General features: G+C 41.8%; 1 protein-coding gene across 1 annotated transcript in view; it reads left to right on the forward strand.

The window, feature by feature from the left end:
- Positions 1 to 20137, forward strand: part of LOC115396181 (cell migration-inducing and hyaluronan-binding protein-like) — a 152974-nt gene extending 132837 nt beyond the window's left edge. The window contains exons 21-29 of the mRNA XM_030102297.1: positions 2997 to 3177; positions 3329 to 3544; positions 5452 to 5663; positions 11473 to 11658; positions 11748 to 11952; positions 14047 to 14133; positions 15363 to 15520; positions 16939 to 17039; positions 17876 to 20137. Coding sequence (XP_029958157.1) covers positions 2997 to 3177; positions 3329 to 3544; positions 5452 to 5663; positions 11473 to 11658; positions 11748 to 11952; positions 14047 to 14133; positions 15363 to 15520; positions 16939 to 17039; positions 17876 to 18003 — 1474 coding nt within the window. The 3' untranslated portion in view covers positions 18004 to 20137. The remainder of the gene's footprint in view (positions 1 to 2996; positions 3178 to 3328; positions 3545 to 5451; positions 5664 to 11472; positions 11659 to 11747; positions 11953 to 14046; positions 14134 to 15362; positions 15521 to 16938; positions 17040 to 17875) is intronic.
- Positions 20138 to 23411: the final 3274 nt, after the last annotated feature.

Here is a 23411-nt window from a genome sequence, read left to right on the forward strand (position 1 = left end):
TTTCAGGACTCAGACCCCGGGCGGAGTGGAGGGACCGGCCAATCACCCTGACAAGTCTTTGTTTACCCCCACAGGGATTCTGAAACACATTTATTGAGATAAAAAAGTTGCATAGTTCTGCTTTAAATAACCCATAAAACGCTCATTTCAAACATGAGGTCCGTGGGCCAAAGTCAGGCCGCAAAGCCGGCTTGATGTTGATTGTAGTCAGTTTTAGTAGTAATTGTTTATTTCTTGTGAAAATATAGACATTTTCATGACATCACGTCGGTTAAACTAGGTTATTACGGTGCTATTTGAGCGATCCGGCTCGATCAATATGAAATTAAAGTGACTAGTTTCATGAAGGAGTAAAAAAAACCCAAACAAACATGAAGAGCCCTTTTTCTTGGAAACAAGCTTTTTTTTTTGGAGGTTTTGCACTTTGTTTATCAGTATTTGCAAATATAGTTTAATGGCACAATCATCACAACATATATATGATACATAGTATGCAAAACGCTCTCTGTATTTTCCTTTTTTTTTTTTTTTTTTTTTTTTTTTTTTTTTTTTGGAAAAATTCACAAAATGATTCCTGTACAGAGAGTTATGTTGTTGACTGTCATTATGTGGGTGATTGTTAAAATCTGTTCCTTTGAAAACATCCTATTCTGCCTTTATTCTACTTGACAGCAGTAACAACAGTCTTTATTCACACATTTCATGTGAAAGTACACTCAGTGTGCTTTGCGGGAGCGATAAGAGAATAAGAAATAAAGTGAAGCATATTACATTAAACTAAAAACTCAGATCACCGGGTTCAGAAACTCAGAGTTCTGCAGGCGTTTTAGGCTTATGAAGTGGAAACACAACATTTTCAGACTGTTTTCAGATAAAAACAATATGGTGATACAGTCACTAAACTCTCCCTCACTTTAACACACTTACTGGAATATAATGGTGTGTTTGAAATAAATTTCTATCTGCTAAAGAATCAAGAACATTTTATGAGTCACGGGCGAGATGTGGGTTCAACTCCTCCTTCAGTAAATCTGTGATGTTATCCAGCATCAACGAGCATTTACACTGAGAGAAAAGCCACTGCAGTTATATCCAAATGAAAGCTTCTCCAGTAAAGTGTTTTCAAATAAAATGTTTGAACTTTGCAGAGGAAATGTTGAATGTTAAGTGGAAATAGTTCAAGTTAATGACAGACTTTTATTAAGAGGCTGGAGATTTAAGAAGAAACGAGACGACATTCACTCTGACAAAACAACAACCGCTGAGCTTTGAGCAGAAAACCTGAAAATGAACACCTCCAACAGCAAAACTACTGGAAAAAGATAAGTGGAGGAAACTAAGAACACCTCAGCTGAGAGGTATTTGAAAAAAGAAAGTCGAAAAATGCTCCAATTTTGTCTTCATTATCTGATTAATATGAGCAAGGAGCTTTTTCTGTCCTGTTCTGTTCATTTTGGGACAAAAAAACCTCCAACTAGAAGGTAAAAAGTTTGTTAGCTGCTTTGTCAGCTATTGTTTCATTTCCAGCTTCTGTGCTTTTATTCTTTCTTTCACTGAAAAAGCCATCTCCCATGGCATTCAGAAACCAAACTAACAGGTTTGATGAGTATATCCAGGTCTCTGCTATTTAAAAACTGAGCTCTGCAGTAATCTTTAAACATAACACAGCAGCTGCTCATGAAGCAAACTGAAAACCTCCTTTTTTAACTGAAAGCCCAGCGATAGGATCAGGGTGAAGCGTCCGTTTAATAGAAGCTGACATGTCTGATCCAGACGGCGAGGAATCGCGCCGCCGCCGCCTCGGCCCGCTTGGCAGAGTTCACAGAAATGATATTATTAGAGATTCTCTTCTGCTGTGGGAGGAAGGCACCTCGACCGGTCTGGACGCTTCATATTAACCGATCTTTGGCAGAAACCGCGGCAGACTGTAGTGAAACGCACACAGTGGACCTTTGAAGGAGGTCACTGGACTTGAACCAGTGCTCTGAATACACCCGCCCACTGAACCCCGTCCTCCAGACGAGACAGTAAAACTCCCAGCAAGCACCAGGAAGCTGATATCTCCTTCAGTTTCAGTCATGAAGGCTTTTGGAAAAGGCTCATAATTTAAAAGAAAAGTTGAATTTATCATTACTTTTCAGCTTTTATGACTCAATACTGTTTTTCATGACAATGTTTGCAACCAAAACCTGAACTTTTGCTCGCTAACTGCTAACTGTGAAACCTAAAAGTCAGTGATGATTTTTGATGCTTGAGAGGGCAGAGAAGAAGGAAAATCAGTAAAATTGCATGAAAACCTTTTAGCAAAAAAAAAAATGAAAAAGAAAACAATGTGTTTTCAGTAAACTAATATTTACCAAGTCATTGTAAATCACATATTAAAAATCACTGAAAAGCTAATGTATAGTAGTCATTTTCTGAACTCCACCATCACCTCTCCTCTCCTCAGCTCAGTACTTCTTCAGTGATTTGGTCCTCCGTGCTGGGGCACCTTTAAAACCTTCAATAAAAGAAGCACATCTGCAGATAAAGTTCCTCAGAAACATGCCTGAGAGTCAGAGGGGACGTCTGCTGGGTGCAGACCCAGAACATCATTCCTCCTCCTTCATAAAAAACATACAGCCAGTTTCAGTTTCGCCTGATTTCAGAAACAGACGTGAGCTGAAGTGAAATCCTTTCCCCACTTTTTTCTTATTTATTAATTTCCTGGCATTCCTCAAGCGAAATGTTAAGAGTTCAAACCAAAGAAAAAACTGAGTTTGATGCTGTCAGACAGTTTTTCTGATATCCGGACTCTAGGAATGGCTTCAGATGATTGATGGAAACATTAAGAACGTATATTTGATCAATCCCCGTGGGGTGTTAGTTAACATTGTCATGTCTTGAAATGAGCCTCTGCAGTGACTCCTGTTGTCATCAGTCACATCCCAGATCAGTAAAAAGTTAGAAAGAGTCAAATCTCTCTCTCTCTCTCCACGGTTCGTGTCTCCCGGCAGTGATTTTCCCATCCGGGGCATTCAGATCTACGACGGGCCGATCAACGTGCAGAACTGCACCTTCAGGAAGTACACGGCTCTGGACGGACGCCACACCAGCGCCTTCGGCTTCAGGCTCAACAACTCCTGGCAGAGCTGCCCCAACAACAACGTGACCGACATCACCTTCGACCACGTGCCGGTGAGCTCGCCGCCGCTCACACTTCTGGCCTGATTTTAAAAACTTGGACAAACAAAGTTGTGTTTGAGAAGAAGTTAGATTAGCTGGAGGACAGTCGGGTCCCAATAGCCCATATATTTAAATAAAGTCTCACTTCATCTCCCGTCCTCAGATCACGTCTCGGGTGTTTTTCGGGGAGCCGGGTCCTTGGTTCAGTCAGATGCAGATGGATGGGGACAAGACCACCGTCTTCCACGATATTGATGGCTCTGTCAGCGAGTACCCCGGAGCCTTCCTGGTGAAGGAGGACAACTGGCTGCTCCGTCACCCCGACTGCATCGACGTGCCCGACTGGAAGGCGGCCATCTGCAGCGGGAAGTACGCTCAGGTGGGTCAGCGGGTCGCCGCGGCGGCCGCAGACCTCTTCAGGGCCCCGCATCCACGAGCGGACAGAGAGCCGCTCTTCCAGGCAGCCCGGTGGGGATTATGGGAACTTTCATTTCCCCGTCTCATAAAGATGATGGAGAGCAGCTCTGGGTGTCGGGGAGAGGTAATCGGGCGCATCGTGGTGTTACTTTCAGAAACTTTTCTTTAGAGTGTGTAAAAACTCTTTAAAATAAGAAGGAAACACTTGAAAGTTCGTGTTTGTTCTTCTGAAATCTGATCGTTTTTGTTCTTTTTCAGAATATTTTCAAGCTAAATATTGAATTTATTATGTTTCACCTGAAGAGTTTTGACAGTCCAAGATGAAAATGTAGTTTTCGTTCGATCACCTTGTTCTGTCCATTTCTATCCTGTGTTTGTTCTTTGAAGTCTGTTTCTCATTCATTCACTCGGTGTATTTTAAAGTTTTGAAGTTTAAAGTAACATTTAATCCCCCTCCACTGGGAAACCAACTTCACAAAAAACTTAATTTTTTTTGTTGGAGTTGGTTCTATGACCAGCAGTCACAGAACTTCAGGATCTGTCCTGATCAGAGCTGAACAGCACAATCAGACAGGTTAATACAAATAATAATGACTAAAGAGAAATGAGCACAGTTTAAATTTGATTATGTAAGTCACAACAAACTGAGGGGCCTTTTTTAAAATGCTGTAAGTTGTAAGTAAGATCTTGGAATTACTGGAAGCTGCACAGATTCATTAATCAGCCTTGAAAGTGATCTTGAAGTTGGTTTCTTATTGTACTGCGTCTCACCCAATGATCATAGACTACGGCATGGATGAGTGAGAAACAAACTTGAACAAAAGGCTGCCATGTAAATTATTTTGATGATTTATAAAAATCCAGACGTTATAATACGTCAACATCTCAGCTGTGATGAGCTGCCAGACCAGAATCATGATTTGGTTTAAAAATGTTCAGATTCATTTCTCTGCACTTTTCCCCATTATCTGATAATGAATTATTGTGTTTCTGGAAAATTAATCTCAGACTGATATTTGGATCAGTTTGGAGATATTGGGGAGTTTAGGAAAATCTACTTTATTACTTATAAAGACACATTTTTTAACTAAATGTAAGGGAAACAAATCAGTCAACCACAGAATGAGCTTTAATAAACAACAATTAAATACAGACATGCCTCTAATAATGCTGTTTATTGACTCTGGATTCTAAATAGAACCAAATCTTTGTCCGTGAAACTCCTTCAGACGCTATACGGTTTGCCTGTGATCATCAGTTTATAGCAAAGTTTCAACGCTGCTGTACTTGAATCGTAAAATTTTACACTAATTGGATTTTTTTTTTAATCTGATCTGTTGGGAACATAGCTTTAAACGCTATGCAAAGACAGAGATCTTATCCCCTCTGTGATAAAAAGAATAAAAGGACTTCAGCGGATGTGCTTTAATGAAGAAGATGATTCATAAACAAACGTCTCCAAAACTTTGAGAATCAAAGCTCTCAGTTGATGTTAGTTCTTAGACTTTATCCTCCTGCGATTAAAATAATGAGGATTCAATAAAGGAGATGATTTATAAAGAAAGTCTTCTCAGTCCTCAAGCAGTCAAATATGGTTTCAACACACAACGTGAGTTATATGCATTTAATGTGAATCGACAGGAACTTTAACTTAATTGATTCAATGGTTCACTGGTTTTGAGCCGAGTTTCAGCTCAGTAGTAATTCAGCCTGTCACCTGAGTGTTCATCTCTGGTTTGTTTTGGTTTAGTTGTCATGGAAGGTTTCTTGGCCGCAGTCTGAACAGATAGAAAAGCAGAAATGGCTCCTGAAGCTTTGTCAGCTGACATTCGTCTCATGCATTGTCCCGTCTCTGCCTTTGTTCTCCAGATCTACATCCAGACGCGGAACCCGGCCAACCTGAACATGTACATGGCGAGGGACGAGTACCCCGACCGGCCGCTGATGCTCGAGGGCGCCCTGGGGAAGAGGAAGCACTACCAGCAGTTCCAGCCCGTAGTCACGCTGGCGAAGGGCTACACCGTCCACTGGGACCAGGCGGCGCCGGCGGAGGTCACCATCTGGCTCATCAACTTCAACAAGTCAGTGACCGACACGACAACCACACACGTGAAGCACGCTTCCAGCAGGGGGGCCGTCTGTAGGGGGTCTGACTGCCGCTGGAACCGTCTTCTTGCAGATGTTAAATGAATTCCGCTGACACGGCGTCCTCCAGAGTGGTTTACAGCGTCGGTCACCTTCACCCATTCACACACCAGTGGAGGCAGAGGCCGTGCAAGGCGCTCAATCAATCCACTGGGAGCTGTTTGAGGCTCAGTGCCTTGCTCAAGGACAGTTTGTCATATAGATAGATGGGTAATCGAACATCCAGTCTTCCAGTTGAGAGACGATCCGCTCTGCCAGCGGAGCCACAGCTGCCAGGGAAGTGTGAACAAAGCCGTGAGGTGGAGCTTCTGCTGAAGGCCAGAGTGCTTCCAGTGGCAGGACCGAGCGCCGTGCACGGCAGAGTCAGATTCTACAACAGAGAACAAGATGAGGACGGATTTTCACTAGAAAATAAGTTACAACCTTGACTTCTCAGATATTTAAAGCTGTGTAATTTTAAGAAATTATCTTTTTTTTTGGTCCAGATGAAAGACACCAGTGGGAGTTGTTGGACCACATCAAGCAGCTCTGACAGATTGAAGTGTATCAGTAGCCACACGCGTCTTCTCTCTGTTAGTGTTCTTTTAAAATTCATATCATTAAAAATGACAATATGGCAACTTTGTCATTTCCTCTTGGAATATCATGTCGAATTAATTTGGCTTTTTTACGCCACAGAAGTCATTTTCAGAAAGAATCTTCAGCGTTTTTTTTTTTTGTTTTGTTTTTTTTTGTTTTTGTTTTTTTGTTTTAGTTTTAGGGATTAAGACAACCTGTATTGGTAATTCTTAAAAGTAATAACAGAGTGAAACTTTGTTTTATATAATTTAGTCAAGTGAATCCTCTATGTTTTATAGATTTAATACACAAGCAGGCCTTTTTTGTTCACAATATTATCTTAGTAGAGTTTTGGGTTCATGCTTTTTTAACAGATGACATAATTAACACAAAAACAATTTATCTTTAGGTAAATTTAGTGAACAAAAATAGATTATACAAAACACAGAGAAAAATTCCAATATAGAACGTCAATCGTTTGCTATTTTTCATCTCATTCATCATTAAATGTATGTTATTCTTCGTGTATTACATGATTAGACACTTTCCTGGCATATTTCATAACATTAACTCCTGTAACGCAACTGATAAACTTAAATAAGAATCTGTACAAACTTGTGTATTTCACGTTTTCTAGTTTTTAGACTTAAAGCTCCACATTTTTGGAAACGCACTGAAGCAAACAGCCAAAGGGAGAAAGAGAAGAGAAGGAAGGCCGTCCTTATGAAAGGTCATTTCAGTCCACTTCCATTTGGTTTGGCTTTATTCACACAACTCCAAATCATCCCGTGTGACATTTAGACAGTCACTTTTTAGAATAACAGGAACACAGGAGAAAAAACTTTCATTTCAATCTGTGGACATTGTTTTTGTCCTTGTTAATAAATACCTCTTGATATCAGAAACACACCTGAAGGCCTCGGACATACTGAAACGTGTGAAACAATAAGCTCATCGGTATGATTTATGACTTTAGGCTTGTTGAAAAATTTAGAAAAAACCCAACGATACGGAATGTTCACCAAATAACTGATATTTTGAAGGTCTTATCTAATAACTGTGATTTCAGTGTCTCATAATTATGACTATCTTGTAATTACAGGATAAGATCTCATAATGAAAAGATCAGAATCTCATAATTACAACAGATGTAGCGAGCATTCAGAAAGTATTCACATGGGTCTGCGTTACGCACAAGGACACTTCCAGGAAGCAACTTGGGACTTTTTCATTAACTTATTAAAGACAAAATAACCAAATATTATGTTCGATCAGTGTTTTAATTGAAGCATATTTGGCGAAAAGATTCACTGTTTAGTTATCTAGTGAGTGAAAGACACAAGTTTCAAGTCAAACGTGATCAGATTAGACGGAGGTTTAATTTACTGCGACCGCGCCGGAGAGAAGCAGCTCTTCAGAAAAGGTCGAGCTTTTCCCCGTTTATGTTTTCAAACAGTTCCACTTTGGGATCCGTGTTCAAAAAGTTACGTTGACACATAAACAGACACCCAAAACACAACTTAAATTTTTGTAAAAGTACTTGTTAGATAAGTTTAAAAGTCTAACGTTTGCTTTGGAGCAGGTGTCCAGCTGTTGTGTTTTGGGTTAAAGCCATGTCTGATCATTTAACCCAGGATTTTCTCTTTTTTTCAAACCAAATTTCACTTTCAAGAATTTGCTCCCATCTCCACATGCTCTGTTCTGTGCAGCTCTCCGTTGGAGGCCGACCTTTGACCTCTCTTATAGGTCCGTGTTGCAGCTTTAGGGAGTTTTAAGCTTAAGTCTGTTTCATTCCCACAGTGAAGAAGTTTTATTTGTTCATTTTTTTTAATTAGTTCCTCCATCTATTAAATTCCATCTATTAAATTAATTTGCAAACATTTCCCAAACTAATTATTTATTGTAGATTATTGAGGAAATGAGTATTTAAATAAAGATGCAACACAAAGAGAAAGGTCCTCTGCTAATGACGGTATTCTCTCATATTCAGACAGACATTACAGCACTTTTAAATCCGTCCAACTCTCAGATAAAATGACTGAATGGCACCATTTGATATTTTTATGTTGTTCTTTTGAGGCATGTGAGAAACATTCTGCTTTAAACAATCACTTTTGTCCAATGTGGATTTTTTTTCCTCTTACCTCAAAAAAGTTTGAGTGTCTCGTTTAAGTTTTAAAGTGTCATTTAGTCATTGGCACTCATTAAATATCTCAGATTCAAAAGTTTTTAACTGCTGCTTTCTCTTATTAACTGTTAGGAGCACTTTCAGTGTCAAGTTGTGCACTGGAGGATTAAATTTCCCACCTCCCCAAATTCTCAGACTCACACTCTTGTTGCAGTTAAATGTCGGTGTGTTTGAACAGCTTCAGTCGAGAACGCTGAGCCGTCTGAAGCTTCCACTTTATAACGTCAGGAAACATTAAACCCATCAAATGAGCGGCTTCCTGCTCCGTTTTGCTTGTGCTTTTAGATGTACACTCAGCTGTCCTTGGAGAACTTCGACATTGTAAACAAATAAAATAAACCTGACGTTTCTCATGCTAGCTCTGACTCAGGCTCTTTCTCAGAGAGCTGATGAGCAGCGGATGTCAGATGGGATATTTCCAGACACTGAGTCTAAAAATACGCATGCGATGTCTCGATTGGAGTTTCTGACATCCGAGCGTCCACTGGGCTTTAACATACACCTCAGCATCAATGTTTTTTGTTTGTTTTTTTAATTCATTATCATGGCTGTGTGTCATGACTGCAGTAAGGACGGGACTGTCTGGGGCAAAATACAGCGAAATGTCCAAATAAGACGCCTCTGCTATAACATACATTATGCACGTTCTTAAAAACTCCCCCTGACGTAGCTTTGAAGCTAATGCTGGTTCAGGAAGCTGCTGTTTAGTGTTTCCAGGGTGTGTAATTTGACAAGTGGTCCAGTTGTGCTAAGCTCCAGCCCACTCTGTGTAAATATCAAGTCATTTATGTTGAAGACTGCAGGTCTGAATCAGACTGAAATGTGATTCTTACACCTGAAATTACAAGCTCTGGGCTACAATTGTCTCTACTTCCCAAGTGTGCTTGAATCTGTAACTGTTGGTGATAAAATCTCATTGAGTTACCAGATTTTTAAGGAGGAGAGCAATAGAAAGAATTCAAAGATTATACTTTCTGTTGCAGATTAACAATTTAGGGATAGAATCTAGGTAGAGTTTGAAATGTGCTGACTCTCAACAACTGCTGGGTATGCTTCAAAACATCAGGTTGTGTGTGTCTGTATTCATTCATTCAACCATTCATCTCAGTCGACTCACAGTAAAACCCCTTTCCTACTGGCCAAAAACTCGTTTAAACCCGCTAATAATCGGCTCCTCATGACAATTGGAAAGTGTTTAAACAGCATTTCGACCCGGGTCGATCGACCCTGCAAGCGATCCGGGTTTTAATCGGCTCGCCTCCGATCGGCTTGAGTGTGAAAGGCAGACAGTTTACGTGATGAAGTCGACATAGTGTGGCTATGTTAGCGCGCTTGGGAAAATGCAGCCATGCAGCTCGCCTGCAGGCGATCAGTCCCGGATCTGCAGGCAGTGGGAAAGGAGTCACTTGTTAATGGGTCAACCCGTGTTTTAAAAATGCGAGTCGAACCGTTAGTTTCAGTGGGAAAGGGGTATAACAGGAAACAGATCTCGAGGGCAGGGTTGGGATTTTAGGTGAAGACAGACAAACGTTCATGATTTGCTTCTTGCTCCTCAGATAAACCCAATTATTCAAGGGTGTGTGGCAAAAATTCAAAAACCTCTGTTTTCTAAATACATAAAAACATTTGACCCCCATTGACCTGATGATATTTTAAAATGAACGCCAATCGTTTTACCTTTTAATTTTGGAAAAGTTTCGCATTTACGTGGCAGCGATTTAAAAACGATTCCCTTGAATATGCAGTTAGCATGCCAGGCCACCAGGTGGCGCTGTTGGCTGTTTTTGTGATGAAATCTCACACAGAGATAATACACTGTAGAAATGAAGAATGGCGAGAACACGGATACAGATGATCAAGTCAGATTGTTGTTATGGTGGCTGGAGAATCCGAACCAGGAGTCATGACACTCTGGAGGGAAACGCTGTTGTTGTCGTCTGTCGACATGCAGAACAACTACGACATGTTGACCCGTCGTCCTCCAGTCGTACGTTTGCTTTGTGTTTACGTGTCAGGCAGAGCTGTGATAAGACTGTTAAAGAAGGAGTCGAGGGGCTGAAGGCCGCCACACACACCTGGCTGATTGTAGCGTGAAGCCTGCTTGCAGAGCTGCTTCCCATGCTGACGAGCTGCTTTTCTGATCACATAACTCCGAACTTTTAATGAAGTCTTTGCGGGTCGGAGCGGGGATTAAATCGCTCCTGCCTGCATACAGTCATGTTCGCTCCAAATTCACCCTGAGTGAGTTCATCGGCTCCTTCTCCACACGCCACCACCAAAATGGGGACGAGCCTCACTCTGCGCCCGGTCCTCCTCCCTTCAGATGTGTTTTTTAAAGGCTGGTTGTCATTTCAGGCATGTCAGTTAATCCCCGCGGCCTGAGTCCACCCCGGAGATAAAAAGCTCCGCCGTACACCAATGGCCCCATCTACAGGCCTCCGAGGCGCACGGCACCTGCAGATCCAGCTGAAATATGACTTGCTTGTTTTTGACTTGTGTGAGGAAAACAGCTGCTGTTTGTCCTTTCTGGGTAAAGCGACTGATCAGGGCTTAATGAGCGGCTCCGCTCTGCTTTGTTCAGCACGCCGTGATAAAACGCAGCCACCTCTCTCAGCTTCAGAGTGCTGATGGAGAGCGCTGTGGCGAACTTTTATGTTTGTAGTCTGGCTGATGAATTGCGGGCTTCCAGCCAGTTTGCGGAGCGAATTTCTCTTCGGCTGACTTTCGTCTTGTTTCATCTTAGTTCAAACATCATCTTTCAGAGTTACAGCTAATGTCAACCTGTTCTAATGAGTTCCTCGACTAAACAGCCCCGAATCATGATGCTCCCTCCACCATAACGCGCAGCACTTTGTTTTGGTTGATTTTTTGCATTAGTTTGTGCTCCGTTTGGTTTACAAATCACATCGTGTTATCAGTTCATTCAAAAAAAATCAATCAATCAACCTCCTGCTGGTTCCCAAACTTGTCTTCACGCTTTGTGCTCTGTGTTCTTTCAGAAACGACTGGATCAACGTGGGCATCTGCTACCCCAAAGGCACCACCTTCACCATCCTCTCAGACATCCACAACCGCCTGACCAAGCAGACCCGCAAGACCGGCGTCTTCATGAGGACGTCTCAGAGAGAGAAGGTCAACCACTCGCACCAGGCCAGGGGCTACTACTACCTGGAGGAGGACACCAGGTCTCACACACACACACACGGATAAAACACAACAATCACAACAGACAGGATAAACAAAGAGGGTGTTCATGTCGTGTGGTTTCTTGCAGCCTGCTCTTCCTGAAGGTGACGGCCCATAACGACCGGGAGCAGTTCGCCTTCTGCTCCGTCAAAGGATGCGAGCGGGTGAAGATCACGGCCGTCATCCCGAAGGGAAGCCCGCCCAGCAACTGCCTGGCTCAGGCGTACCCCAGGCACGCCGAGCTGCCCGTCGTAGACGTCCCCATGCCCAAGAAGATCCCCAACGCCCGACTGGTGAGCGCCGGGGAGGATCCGAGCCGGGCTCGGTGGATTTGTCTGATGGAGGATTCTGGTTGTTCAACAAGCCTCTGCTGACATTCAAACACTGTAAAACAGAGGGGACCTAATGTCTTCCAGGGGCCGCATCCTCAAGCACCAAGCATGCAGTCGTAGATCAGGAGCCTGGAGATGCAGATTCCATTTGAATGAGTGAATCTGTGGTTTGGTTAAAGGGAAGAGCGGTGCTCAGCCTTCATCTTAACTGTTGTTGAGTGATTAAAAATACATCACAAGCGTGAATTTCATCTGTAAACGCCAACCACACTAATGACTGGAACAAGCTTCATAGAATCAATGTCCTCAAAGTCCTTTAAACCCGGGAAAAGCTTTATTTTGGCTGATTAAAAGCCTGATTCAACTGAAACCACTTGGTTGAACAAGTATAAAGAACTACTAAGTAACAGTATTTAATTGAGTCAAACGAGCCCTGCACAAAGGCTGTAGTCTTAACACTAAATGACCACATTCAAGACAGCCATGCAGCTAACATCAAGAATGAGGCCGAAGCGTGTTTTATAGCACTGATGAAATCATAGAATCTCAATCTAACAGTATTTTAGTACATTTCATTCACGGTGTCTGGATTTAATCTGTGAGCGCAGTCAGCTCTAAATGTGTGTTATTTAAAGACTTGATCTTGGTGTGACAAAAAAAAAAAAGAATTGCGAAGAATCTAAGAACCTAAACACGCCTAAACCAAACCGTAATGCTGTTATTTGGGTGGATTTGCTGAGCAGCAGTGGAAGTGACAACCGGATGTCGGGACTGAGCCCAGTCTCTGTGACAAATGAACTGTTTCTGTGTGACGGCTCTGCTGTCAGATGCTGACCCAGCAATTATTAAATTATGATGTTATGTTGCCACATGTACTGGAAGTGTTTCAGAAACCACAAAAAAGTTTTAAGCATTTAAATAACTTGTGAGCAAAACCCGTGATGTTTATCAGACTTTTGCATGCAAACAGTTTAATTCGATAACATTGCAATCACACCTCATTTTCAGGTCGTCTACTGATTCATTAAGCAGCATGCGCACCATGTTTGCAGGATTTTGTGTTCAGAAAGTAAGAATGGCTTCTCTAAATCCTCAATAATCTTAACAATGACTAGGTTTTTTTCACAGTTTACTCCTCTATGAGCATCAAATCCAAATATAACAGGACAGTGGTCTTGTGCTTTTATGCTGTTTGAGGATATTGCAGTGTTATTTTCTTGCAGGTTTACTGTAATATTTACCTTCCAAACTCTTATTTGCCGAATAATTCTAGTGAAATGAGTGTGTGAACAGATTCAAGTTGAAACAGCACTGATGAATGCACATGTGCACGCCTTAAAAGAGACGTCACAGTTTATTCTTCTACTTTATTGACCTTGTTTCAAATAACACTGGAGATCACAGTAAAGTTGGGTTTTTGAAAGTGGATTCTCACTGAGAAACTTTTGCTCAGAAAAACCTTAGAAATGGGACTTTATTTACATAATGTCACTAATCTGAGGTCCAAGACCCTCACTTGAACCAGTTGACGCTAAATGTGAGACTAACCCTGATCCTCTTTGTGTGCACTGGGCCTGGCTGTGGCTGAACCCGATAATGTCAAGAAAAGTACGCAGTTGGCACGTAAACTGTTCAGATCCACAGATCATTTTCCAAACGGTTTTCACGTCATGTTTTCCCACCGTCTGCCTCTCGTGACCTGTAACCCGAGTCCATCTCAGTGACTAAATACTTTCACTGCAGAGACACGTTCGCCTGTTTTCATGAAATACATTCCACTTTAATAACGCCCCATCTGCCGTCTCCTCACCCACACCCTGTTTTCTCTGGGTTTCCTCCCTGCAGCGGAGCCTCGCTCCCCCCGACAGCAATCACCGGGAATCTAATCTCTGTCTGATATTACAGAAGTGGCATTTGCAGCTGTCAGTGTTTCCTCTCATTTGTTTTTAGCTGTGTGGACTGTGCTGAGTGAGAGCTGGCGTTGAACCGGCTCGCGTGAAATGCCAAATTTTGTGTATTAATTCCAGCTCTGTGCCTCCGCTTGTTTGCCTCCAGCACACGCCGGAGCACTTCCTGGAGGTCAGGCTGGAGTCGTACAACACTCGCTTCTTCCACATCAAGGAGGACTTTGCCTTCACTGAGGTATTTTAAAAGCAGCTGTGGAGTTACCGTGACACTGAGCATCCCTGGGTGTCTGTTACTTTGGAGACATTTTCAGCATATGTAGTAATTCACTCTCTTTTTATGTTGTAGAACAGGACAGTAAAACTCGTTCTAGAGGGCCGGGATGGTGAAATGGTGTCATAGCAGCCTTTAATTCTAAACTTTAAAGGTTTTATTTGTTGTGGAGCAGAGTATACGTGATAAAAACGTCAGTATTTTCAGAAAACCAAAATAAATACTACTGAAAGTGACAACATTCTGAACGTAAGCCATTTTAATGAAACTGGTCGTTCTGGTGCAAAATCCAGTGAAATGTTCTAAAGTCTTTTGCAATATGCATGTTTTTTATAAAAATTTAAAGCGATGGCTTTGAGGCTATCAGTGACATAGCCAGCTTTCATGGCAGCTTCACTGATACCTCAGCTCAGGTCTCAGTGTTGCATTGTGTCTGCTATTCTTCAGAAATGTGCTTAAAAAGTCTTTGGTTTTTTTTGGAAATTATGATCACTTCCTGGGTTGGACCGGATTAGATCCTCTTTAGGGCTGATTTTGGCCCTTGGCCGTTTTGTTTGACACCACTGTTTTAGAGTTCTGCAGCTGTAGCGGTAACACTGCACTGCATTGCAGAATACATCACCTTAAACATAAATATTGTCTCTAAATGCCTCATTGTGCCTCAAATAGTCTCCCCCAAATTCAATGGTAGCAAGCTAACCGAACAAAATTACAGCTTTCTTTGCAAATCTCTTGTAAAATAATATCGTATAACTCTTCTGTTTAATAAAATCCTGGGTTTTCTGTGTGACGGAGTAAACAGTAGATTCACAATCTATAAGTGAATGAAGAAACTTTTCTTCATTTCCTCTGAAAAGCAGCACTTTTTCTTCATGTTGATGGATATTATATCATCCCAGACTGTTTGTGAGCCGTGCACAGAGCAGCTTCTCTGGGATTAAGTGGCACACAACAAAGTATTTTAGTATTCTGCACAAAATGTCAATTAATTTAAATTCATGTCCTTTCAAAATCTGTGAAAACCAGACGCGTCAGTGAGTTTAAGACGAGAAGAAAACATTCAGTCACCCTACATAAGGAAGAATGTTAAAATAATCTCTTTCTTGAAATACTTAATTCCTTTCTGCAGTGTTTTTCTTAAACCTTTGCCACCTTACTAGCATTAATAAATGACGCCCGTTTGTCTCTGACAGGTGAACGGAAAGAAGCTGTACCAGCCCGAGGACGGCGTCCAGCTGACGGTGATCGACGGCCACGACGGCAAGGTGGTGGAGAGCAAAAGCTTCAGGAACTCCATCCTGCAGGGCATCCCTGCACAGATAGATAACTACGTCAGCGGCCTGAGAGACAGGTGAGCGGCTGGAGCCACACCGGCTACAAACAACCATCACAAAGGCTTCCGCGCTGAGGTCAAAGGGCAAATGGAAGGTGTGAACACATGGTGGTTAATGCAACATTTCAGGAGCTGTTGTAATATTTCAAAACTCAATTAGAAACATCCAGAAAACGCAGAGAAAAACTACAAATGTCATTTCATCAGTATATAATACAATGGAACAGACAGGCTTTATTTTTCTGAAATAGGAATTTACAATAAATTAGTATAAATACTTGGATATATACAGTATATACATGTAACAGAGGCTCGTCTTGTTGCCTTCCAGCTTCTGTGACAAGTTACAATTACACATTTTCATTTTTTTTTTCTCAAAAATATTTGGTTGTCGTCTGCATAAAGTTGATGTTGGTGTTACAATTTATTCCCAAAATGAGATTTGAAACACATTTTGATTTTAACAATTGCTTTTAAATGAATAATTTTCTTGAAAAAAAAAAATATTAATTTTTATAATGTAAGAATTCTTTACAATAATTATTGTTTTTTTTTCTCTATTGGGGAGTCTGAATACATTTTCATTCATTCTCTCATGTTTTGTTTTGGGTTTTATTTGCAGATTTGTTTTTCTCACTCACTTCTGAAACAAACATTCACATCTTTCCTAAATTCAAACCTCTGATCCGTCCTCTCTGCCTCTCCTGATGTCAGGAAACTAAAAATAAAGCCAAAATAAACCAATGACTGTACAAAAAGCAGCCACGGGTGTAGTTTGCGTTCACGAGACATTGACTTCCTCACTGTTGCTTTGAGATGAAGCTGTGAGAGCTTGTTTCTGTGTGAAACAGAATATCCTCTCACCACCACAGCTGGGGAGAATGGCTGATCTCCACACCAGAACCATTTAATGTGAAGCCCTGCGTGACAGTTAATCAATACAGTAAATGCTGTGTTACTCTGAATTATGACACCTTTCTATCAGAACCATCAATTAGCCTCCGTGGCTCATTAATCCCCACAGACCTGCAGTTTTCAGGATGCAGTAGCCAGAACGAGGCAGCCCTCCTCATAGTCTCACTTTTTCCTTTTTTCTAAAATGTTATATTTTAGTTGCAATTACATTGAACCTGTCAGTGTTTTTCTGCAGCTCTCTGAATGATTGAGGACTCTGAAGAATTGAGAACATAAACTATTAAAAACTGTTGTGTGCTAATAAATCCAGCATATTGTGTTTGTCTGTTTTTGTTACTTGGGAGTAGAGCAGATCGCATTTTATGATTGATTTATGGAGAATAAGTGGACGTTTTTCAGGTTTAGTTTGTTTTTTCTGGCCACTGCACTTATCCTCAAATATCCTTTGGCATGAAAAGACGTAGCTGCTGGGGTTCGGCTCCAGCTTTAAAACAACGAGCTGTCTTTCTCCTCTCTGCCAGTTCCATTGTCCTGGTGACGTCCAAAGGCCGCCTGGTCACCAGAGGATCCTGGATCAAAGCGCTGGAGCGACTCGGAGCTGACAAAGGCATCAAACTGAAAGGTGAGTTCGACGCGACGTCGGCAAGCATCTTCAGTTCAGGCAACTCGAGGCACAGCTGCTCAAACAAAGCAGCTCAAAGTGGAGGAGAGAAGGATAATAATCCACATCGTTCTCTGGGCATTTCCTCCTGCGATGAGTGGAAAGACACTGGAAGTGATGCACAAGGAAGTATTTTGGTGATTCTGTCTGCTGCAGATCAGATTTCAGGCCTTTAGATAGTAATTCGTTGCTTAGTTGGGTTTTAACCGTAGATCGTAAATATAATGGATAGAACTTCCGTGACGTCACCCATAGAGTTCCATAATCCCGTTCTGAAGACTTCAGCGAGTCCAGCAGGACGTCTCCATATCGAACGTTTGAAACCGGATGTAAATGTGATTGGTCCAGTTTGTCATGTGACCACACCACGTGGACAGAGGAGGCGCTGTGATAGGGCGATTTATGCAAAACTTTAACTCGTAATATAAAATCAACACATGATTTCTGTGAAAATCAGAGTCTGGTGAAGCCAACATGGTTGTAGAAACTAGTGATAGAGACCAAAACATGTTCTGAAACCGGGGCTTTATATGTTTATTTGCACTCTGAAAATTGGCATTTTTGAATGGGTTCCAATGAGACCAGGGCTCTTTTTGAAACCAGCATCATCGCCCCCTGCTGGAATAACCCTGGAATTACATCTTTTTTGCACTTCCGCATTATCTTCATGTTTTATGAGAGGAGGTTGGCGCCTGGTTTTAACTCATTGTATCTGCTATCACCTTCATCAGACTTGGTAAAAGCTGAAACCAGAGCTAAATCTGTCCTGACCCGGGGCTGATCTGTCCTCTCTGCAGATAAACTGGCCTTCGTGGGTTTCAAAGGCTCCTTCGTCCCGGACTGGATCCACCTGGAGGTGAGCAGCGACCGAGCCAAGGTCCACCAGGTCCTGCCCGTCCCCGTGGTCCACAAGATGAAGCTATGAGCGGCCGGCCGAGCGGGGAGGACAGACAAGTGACTCTATAAACCCCCCACCCCTCCGAGAGACGCTGATACAGACACCCCTGACAAACACACACACACACACACACACACACACACACACACACACACACACACACACACACACACTGCAGAGTCAGCTGCTTCAAGCCATTGGCCCAAGATCAAGTGGTGTTTATTGCAGGTTGGGTGGTGGGAGAAAAAAATGGTATGCTTTGGTAAGATTTTAACAAAAAAAGAGTAGGTGAGGACCCTCCATCAGAGCCTGCACTGCCCACCATGAACCCACAGAGGGCGACGGACGAGCCCACGGCGGACCCTCGGACGGAGACGCTGGAGGCCTCCAGATCTCCACGGACTTTACCGATAGCTACGATAGATATGATTGATGTTGATCCTGTTTTTTTGGACAAAACACTATTGTTGCATTGCTGAGCGCCATCGTTACGTTTGCATAATGTTAGCTTGCTGGCTGAAGTAACCATGGGGTTTTTAGTCTAATAATCATCGTTGCTATGCTGTGGAAACTTTAGTTACTCGCTCAGGCTGAGGTGGAGGTGTAAAATTAATGACATCGTCACGAAAACCCTCCGAGGATTTTTCTGCTCTGAGGTCCTCAGAATTAGATTTGCACATGTCGAAGAGACTCTCGAGTCTGCAGCAGAAGGTGGGAACTGCCCGTCGCTTTTGTTTGTTGGTGTGTCCACCGGTGTTTGTCTTCACTGTAATGTTTTGGCAAAATTTGAGATGTGAGAGGGGGGTCCGCGGCTTTCCTCCAAGGCAATCTGGGGGTGTGCCGAGGGAAAAAAAAATGATAGAGCTGTCAACAAGAAATCAGAAAATGATCAAGTCTGCTCGATTTTGTGTAAATCTGAAGTGAGATGATGCTCCCAAATGGTTTTATTGGTGAGAATGGACACCATGCACTCTGGGTGTTTGAGAAGCCACTGCAACTATTATTTCACCTTCAAAAGCACAAACAGGTCCAAAAGGATGAAAAAGAACTAAGAGGATTAAACTGCAAATTTTATGTCGGCATTCTGGTTCCATTACAGGACGGTTGGTACATTTTCCACATGACTGTGTCCAGGAGGCTTAGTTAGAGTTCATCCAAGGATTTAGTGGAGTTCTGTGGTTTCTCTTCCTCTGATTCTCAGTTCTGTCTGTTTGCAGCAGGTTAAAAGTGCAGAATGCAGGATGGAAGGTGGGATTGTCCACATCCTCTCTCCATCGGCGTGGATCAACGGATCCACGTCGATGGCTGGTGTTAAAGTGCCAGATCGTAAATGAATGTCCTGTTTGAAAAGGCTCCTGTCTCACTGGGCTGCTGGCATTTCATAAAGGAATCAGAAAAGGAGTTTCTAAAATGTTCGGTGGGGCATTTCGAGATCTTCAGGATATTCTCGTAGTTTTTGCCATTTTGTCAAACCCTGAGTGAGGATTGGTTTCTGCACTTTTTATCAAGGATTGTTAGTGTGTCCTTTACAAAATGGCCCCAAGCACCAGAAATTACTCTGATTCTTGTCCTGCAGGTGAATTTCCAGCTAAATTTGAATTTGTACAGCATTCATGCAGCATGTGTGAAGCACTGCTTCAGTGTGTCGATGCTGTTTTACCCCAGTGAGGCAGGAACTTCATTTACATTGACAGGTCTGAACTCCGGTTGTGTGATATCTCTGTAACACTCTGCTCTCCTGGACCGTCATGGCTGCAGTTTCTGAGTCAGATTCTTTCTTTTTTCTACCAGAAGGAGCAAATTTCTCCAGAATTCCGAGAGAGCCTTGTCCAGTGTGTAACGTGGAGCGCCCTCCCCATGCAGGTGTCTGTGATAGCAGGTTTAGGACCTGATTGATTTTCACTGTTGTGGTCAAAAGAAAAAAGAAACAGACATTCCTTGTTTGGTGCTTTACCTGCTTTGTTTCATTCCAGGCTCTCATTCCATTGTGACCTTTTTTTTTTTTTTGTTAATTTGAAATGAACCAGCAAGGCACCCTGAACTCAAACTGTCCTGAGAATGTGGAATCAGGGAGTTTTTAAATGTGCAATCCCCCCTCCCTTTGCATTTCAAATCTTTGTTCCAATCTGGCAATAGGAGGACAAAAAAAAAAAAAAAAGGACACCCCTTTCTCCTGATCATCCTCCTCCTCCTACCCCCCTTTGCCGAAATAGCTGGTCTTTTTTCGGAGGTTGTAGCAGTAGTTTAGTGTTTTGTATGTTTAATGTGTTTTTAAAAATCCACAGATTGCTAAGAGATATATTTTATACTTATTTATTGTACAGACGCAGTCGATCCGAATCTTCAAGGGACATCTGTTGAGTTGTAATGTTCTTCCTGTTCCTGTATTATCTACACTCTATGTAACAAAACTCCCCCCAGAACCATTAGAGCTCCATTTTAAAAGATTTGTACCAGAAACTTGCTGCACTCGTGCGTTTGACTCTCGGTATAGTCGGCTTGTTTTAACTGTACATCAAATGGATGTGTTGTATATGTGGCTTGGGCTTGTAAAGTGATTGAATTTCTTTGAGGACTTTTGTACAGAAATAAAGAATGATGAATAGTTTGTCTGGTGCAGTGATTTTCAAATGCTGTAAACACATTTTTCTTTCGTTTTATTTTTCCCAGAACTGAAACTGTGTCAACGTGTCAGACCATATTTCAGTATTTTATGGAAAGCTATTGGTTATTTTAAATTTAACTGCAGGAATGAATCTCCTAAAAGTTGAATTTGCGGCATCAAGCAGTGGAAAAGCTGATAATAAAAACATGTGGGGAACTTTTATCTGACAAATGAAAAGTTAATGTGGAGGTAAACAAACTGTGATTTACTAGTCTGTAAGGTTTCAGGAAAATGTTCCCAGCATGAAACCAATGTTATTGTTGGTTGCTGTTATTGATGATGGTAGAAGTTTAATTAGGAAATGTCTTTTAGAATCCACAGCGACTGATGTTTCTGGTGTGTTGATACAGACCGGAACCAGTTGGGAAATTCCCATTTCCAGTTGGGGGCATTTAGAGGATTAAAAATCTGCATGTAAGAGACAAAAAGCATCAATACCACATTTATAAAACTGTTCTCAAATGATGAGAAATGTCTGTTTTCTTTCCAGCTGTGGTGAGTGAAACAATAGGAAGTTTTTCAGTTTTTTCTTCATGTTGAAGCACGAGCGCCTTCATATATAATTATGTTCCATTAGTTTCTGATGGTTTATCTGGACCTTCACTCTTTCTCAGCTGGACGGTCTTCAGATGAATATTTCGCTCGTTGTAATTGTTTGTGAAAGCAGGGTTAAACAGTTGCTGGGACGCTTCAGAGTGGAGTGATGGGGAATACAGTGAGTGATTTGGACCGAGCACCTAGTGGTTTCGAGGCAGCTCTATATGAGGGCACTAAAAATGAATCCTGATATATTCAGCAGCATCGCTCCCTGTCAAGTGTTATATCTTAAACAAGTCTTCTTTTGATCCTGTCGACTGCGAGACATTCATGAAGCACATTTCGATCATTCATGCCCACACACCTCAGAGTATACACTGACACTTTGACCTCAGGCTCCTGCTCTGAAGTCTGTAGGAAGGCTACATGAGAACAGAAGCTACAGATCTTAAGAGAATGAGGCTTCTCACAGATCAATACCTTGCAGAGGTGAAGCCACTGGAAAACAATCAGATGGGAAATAATCTCCAAACAGCAGCAGAAAGTGGAGCTGAAGCAGAGAAAGAGACCAGGAGAGGAAGATGAAGCGAAAGGTAAGGAGATAGAGACGCAGCAGGGAGCAGAGACTTCACTCCACGCAGGTGAACATCATTAATGCACGGATCAATTCTCAGCTCACGGTCAAACCTGACAACAGAACAAACCTCCATCCAGACTCACATTTACACCTGCACACTCGATTACAGATCCCGGCAATTGCGAACGTCATTTATTTTCTAAATTATGCATATCACACTATTTCAATCCTTCATAAACCTGATCTGCATCTCTTTTCCCCATTTTATGCTCCATTTCACAGAAATCCATTGACGGCTATACACACCGTGTCAAAAACCAATATAAGATATCTGCATATCATTAGAGAACGGCCATGACTGAGTATCCATTTCACTGCTTTAATCAAGTGAGAATGAGACCAAATTTGCATTATCTTTATAAACATTCCAAACTATAATCCAGCCTCTTCATTCCAAGTTCGATTCGATCAGTTTTGCAGATTAGATAAACAAGCATAAAGTCTGTTCCAGTAACCAAATGTCCAAATCAAAAGTTAACTACTGTTAGTAGTCACATTTAAAAGCTCTGCCTCCTCCATGTGTTCTGCATGTGAGGTTCTGGTCAGCCTGAGGTTCCTGATGGCAACAGGAACATCTCTAAACTATCACATCCTGCAGTGTTTATAATAATAATAATAATACATTTTATTTATAATGCACTTTCCATTTCAAACAGAAATCTCAAAGTGCCAGTGTTTGGCTGTAATTAAACAGAACATTATGAGCTGTCCTCTCGTATCACCAGGTCTCTGCCCTCTACCAGCAGTTCCCTTTCAGATAACTGACCTCATACTCAACCAGCTAAAGACCTGATAATCTGTTTAGTTTGGATTATTCTAGAGACTTTTCATCTTTACACAGATGTATTTTTGTCCAGAATAAAGATAACAATTTGTTGTTGCTGATTTAAGCTTCTGATTCCTGAAAAATGTCATCACCGCTGTGCAGAAAACAGGGAGTGATCTGGATGAATCCTTCATGGTACACATAATTAGGGATTTAAATCGGACATAATGGGTTAAAGATGCTGAGATTGACGTTTGTTCCGTTTTTTCACTGTGTGCAGATCCATCGCTTTGTTAAAAACACACATGCTCACAGTCTTCATCTCTCCATCCTGCAGTCTGGTGGAGTTCAGCAGGAAGCAAACAGGCTTTATTCCTTCTCCAGAACATCTAATCAAAGTACATAAACACTTTTGTCTTTGTTCCTCAGTGAGCGTCTCCAGATCTCCCTCTTCTGGAGCCAGATCTGTTTCCACGTTTGATTTCATATCCAGGAAAAGATCCGCAGTTAAAAAGTGAGAGGTGTGTGACAGTGAGTCCATCTGTGTGGACTCTGGCTGTTCTCTCATCTCTGGCCTGTAATCACAACATTCAGGACAGTTTGGGTTCTTGTGGGGACAAGAAGAGTCTTCGAACGCTGCTCTTCTGCCCTCTGCTGGTCTGAAAGCTCTGCTGCATTCTGATGGTTTATTTATGATTTCAGATCTTACCTCTGCAGCCAACAAAAACAGTCTCCAGGATTACTTGATCTACAGTCTGAAAGATTAATAAGTGACTTATTAAGTGATGAATAGATTGGATAACATTATACCTGCTATTTAAGATACTAAA

Source organism: Salarias fasciatus, chromosome 1, assembly GCF_902148845.1.
Source record: "Salarias fasciatus chromosome 1, fSalaFa1.1, whole genome shotgun sequence".
NCBI classification, from domain to species: Eukaryota; Metazoa; Chordata; class Actinopteri; order Blenniiformes; family Blenniidae; genus Salarias; species Salarias fasciatus.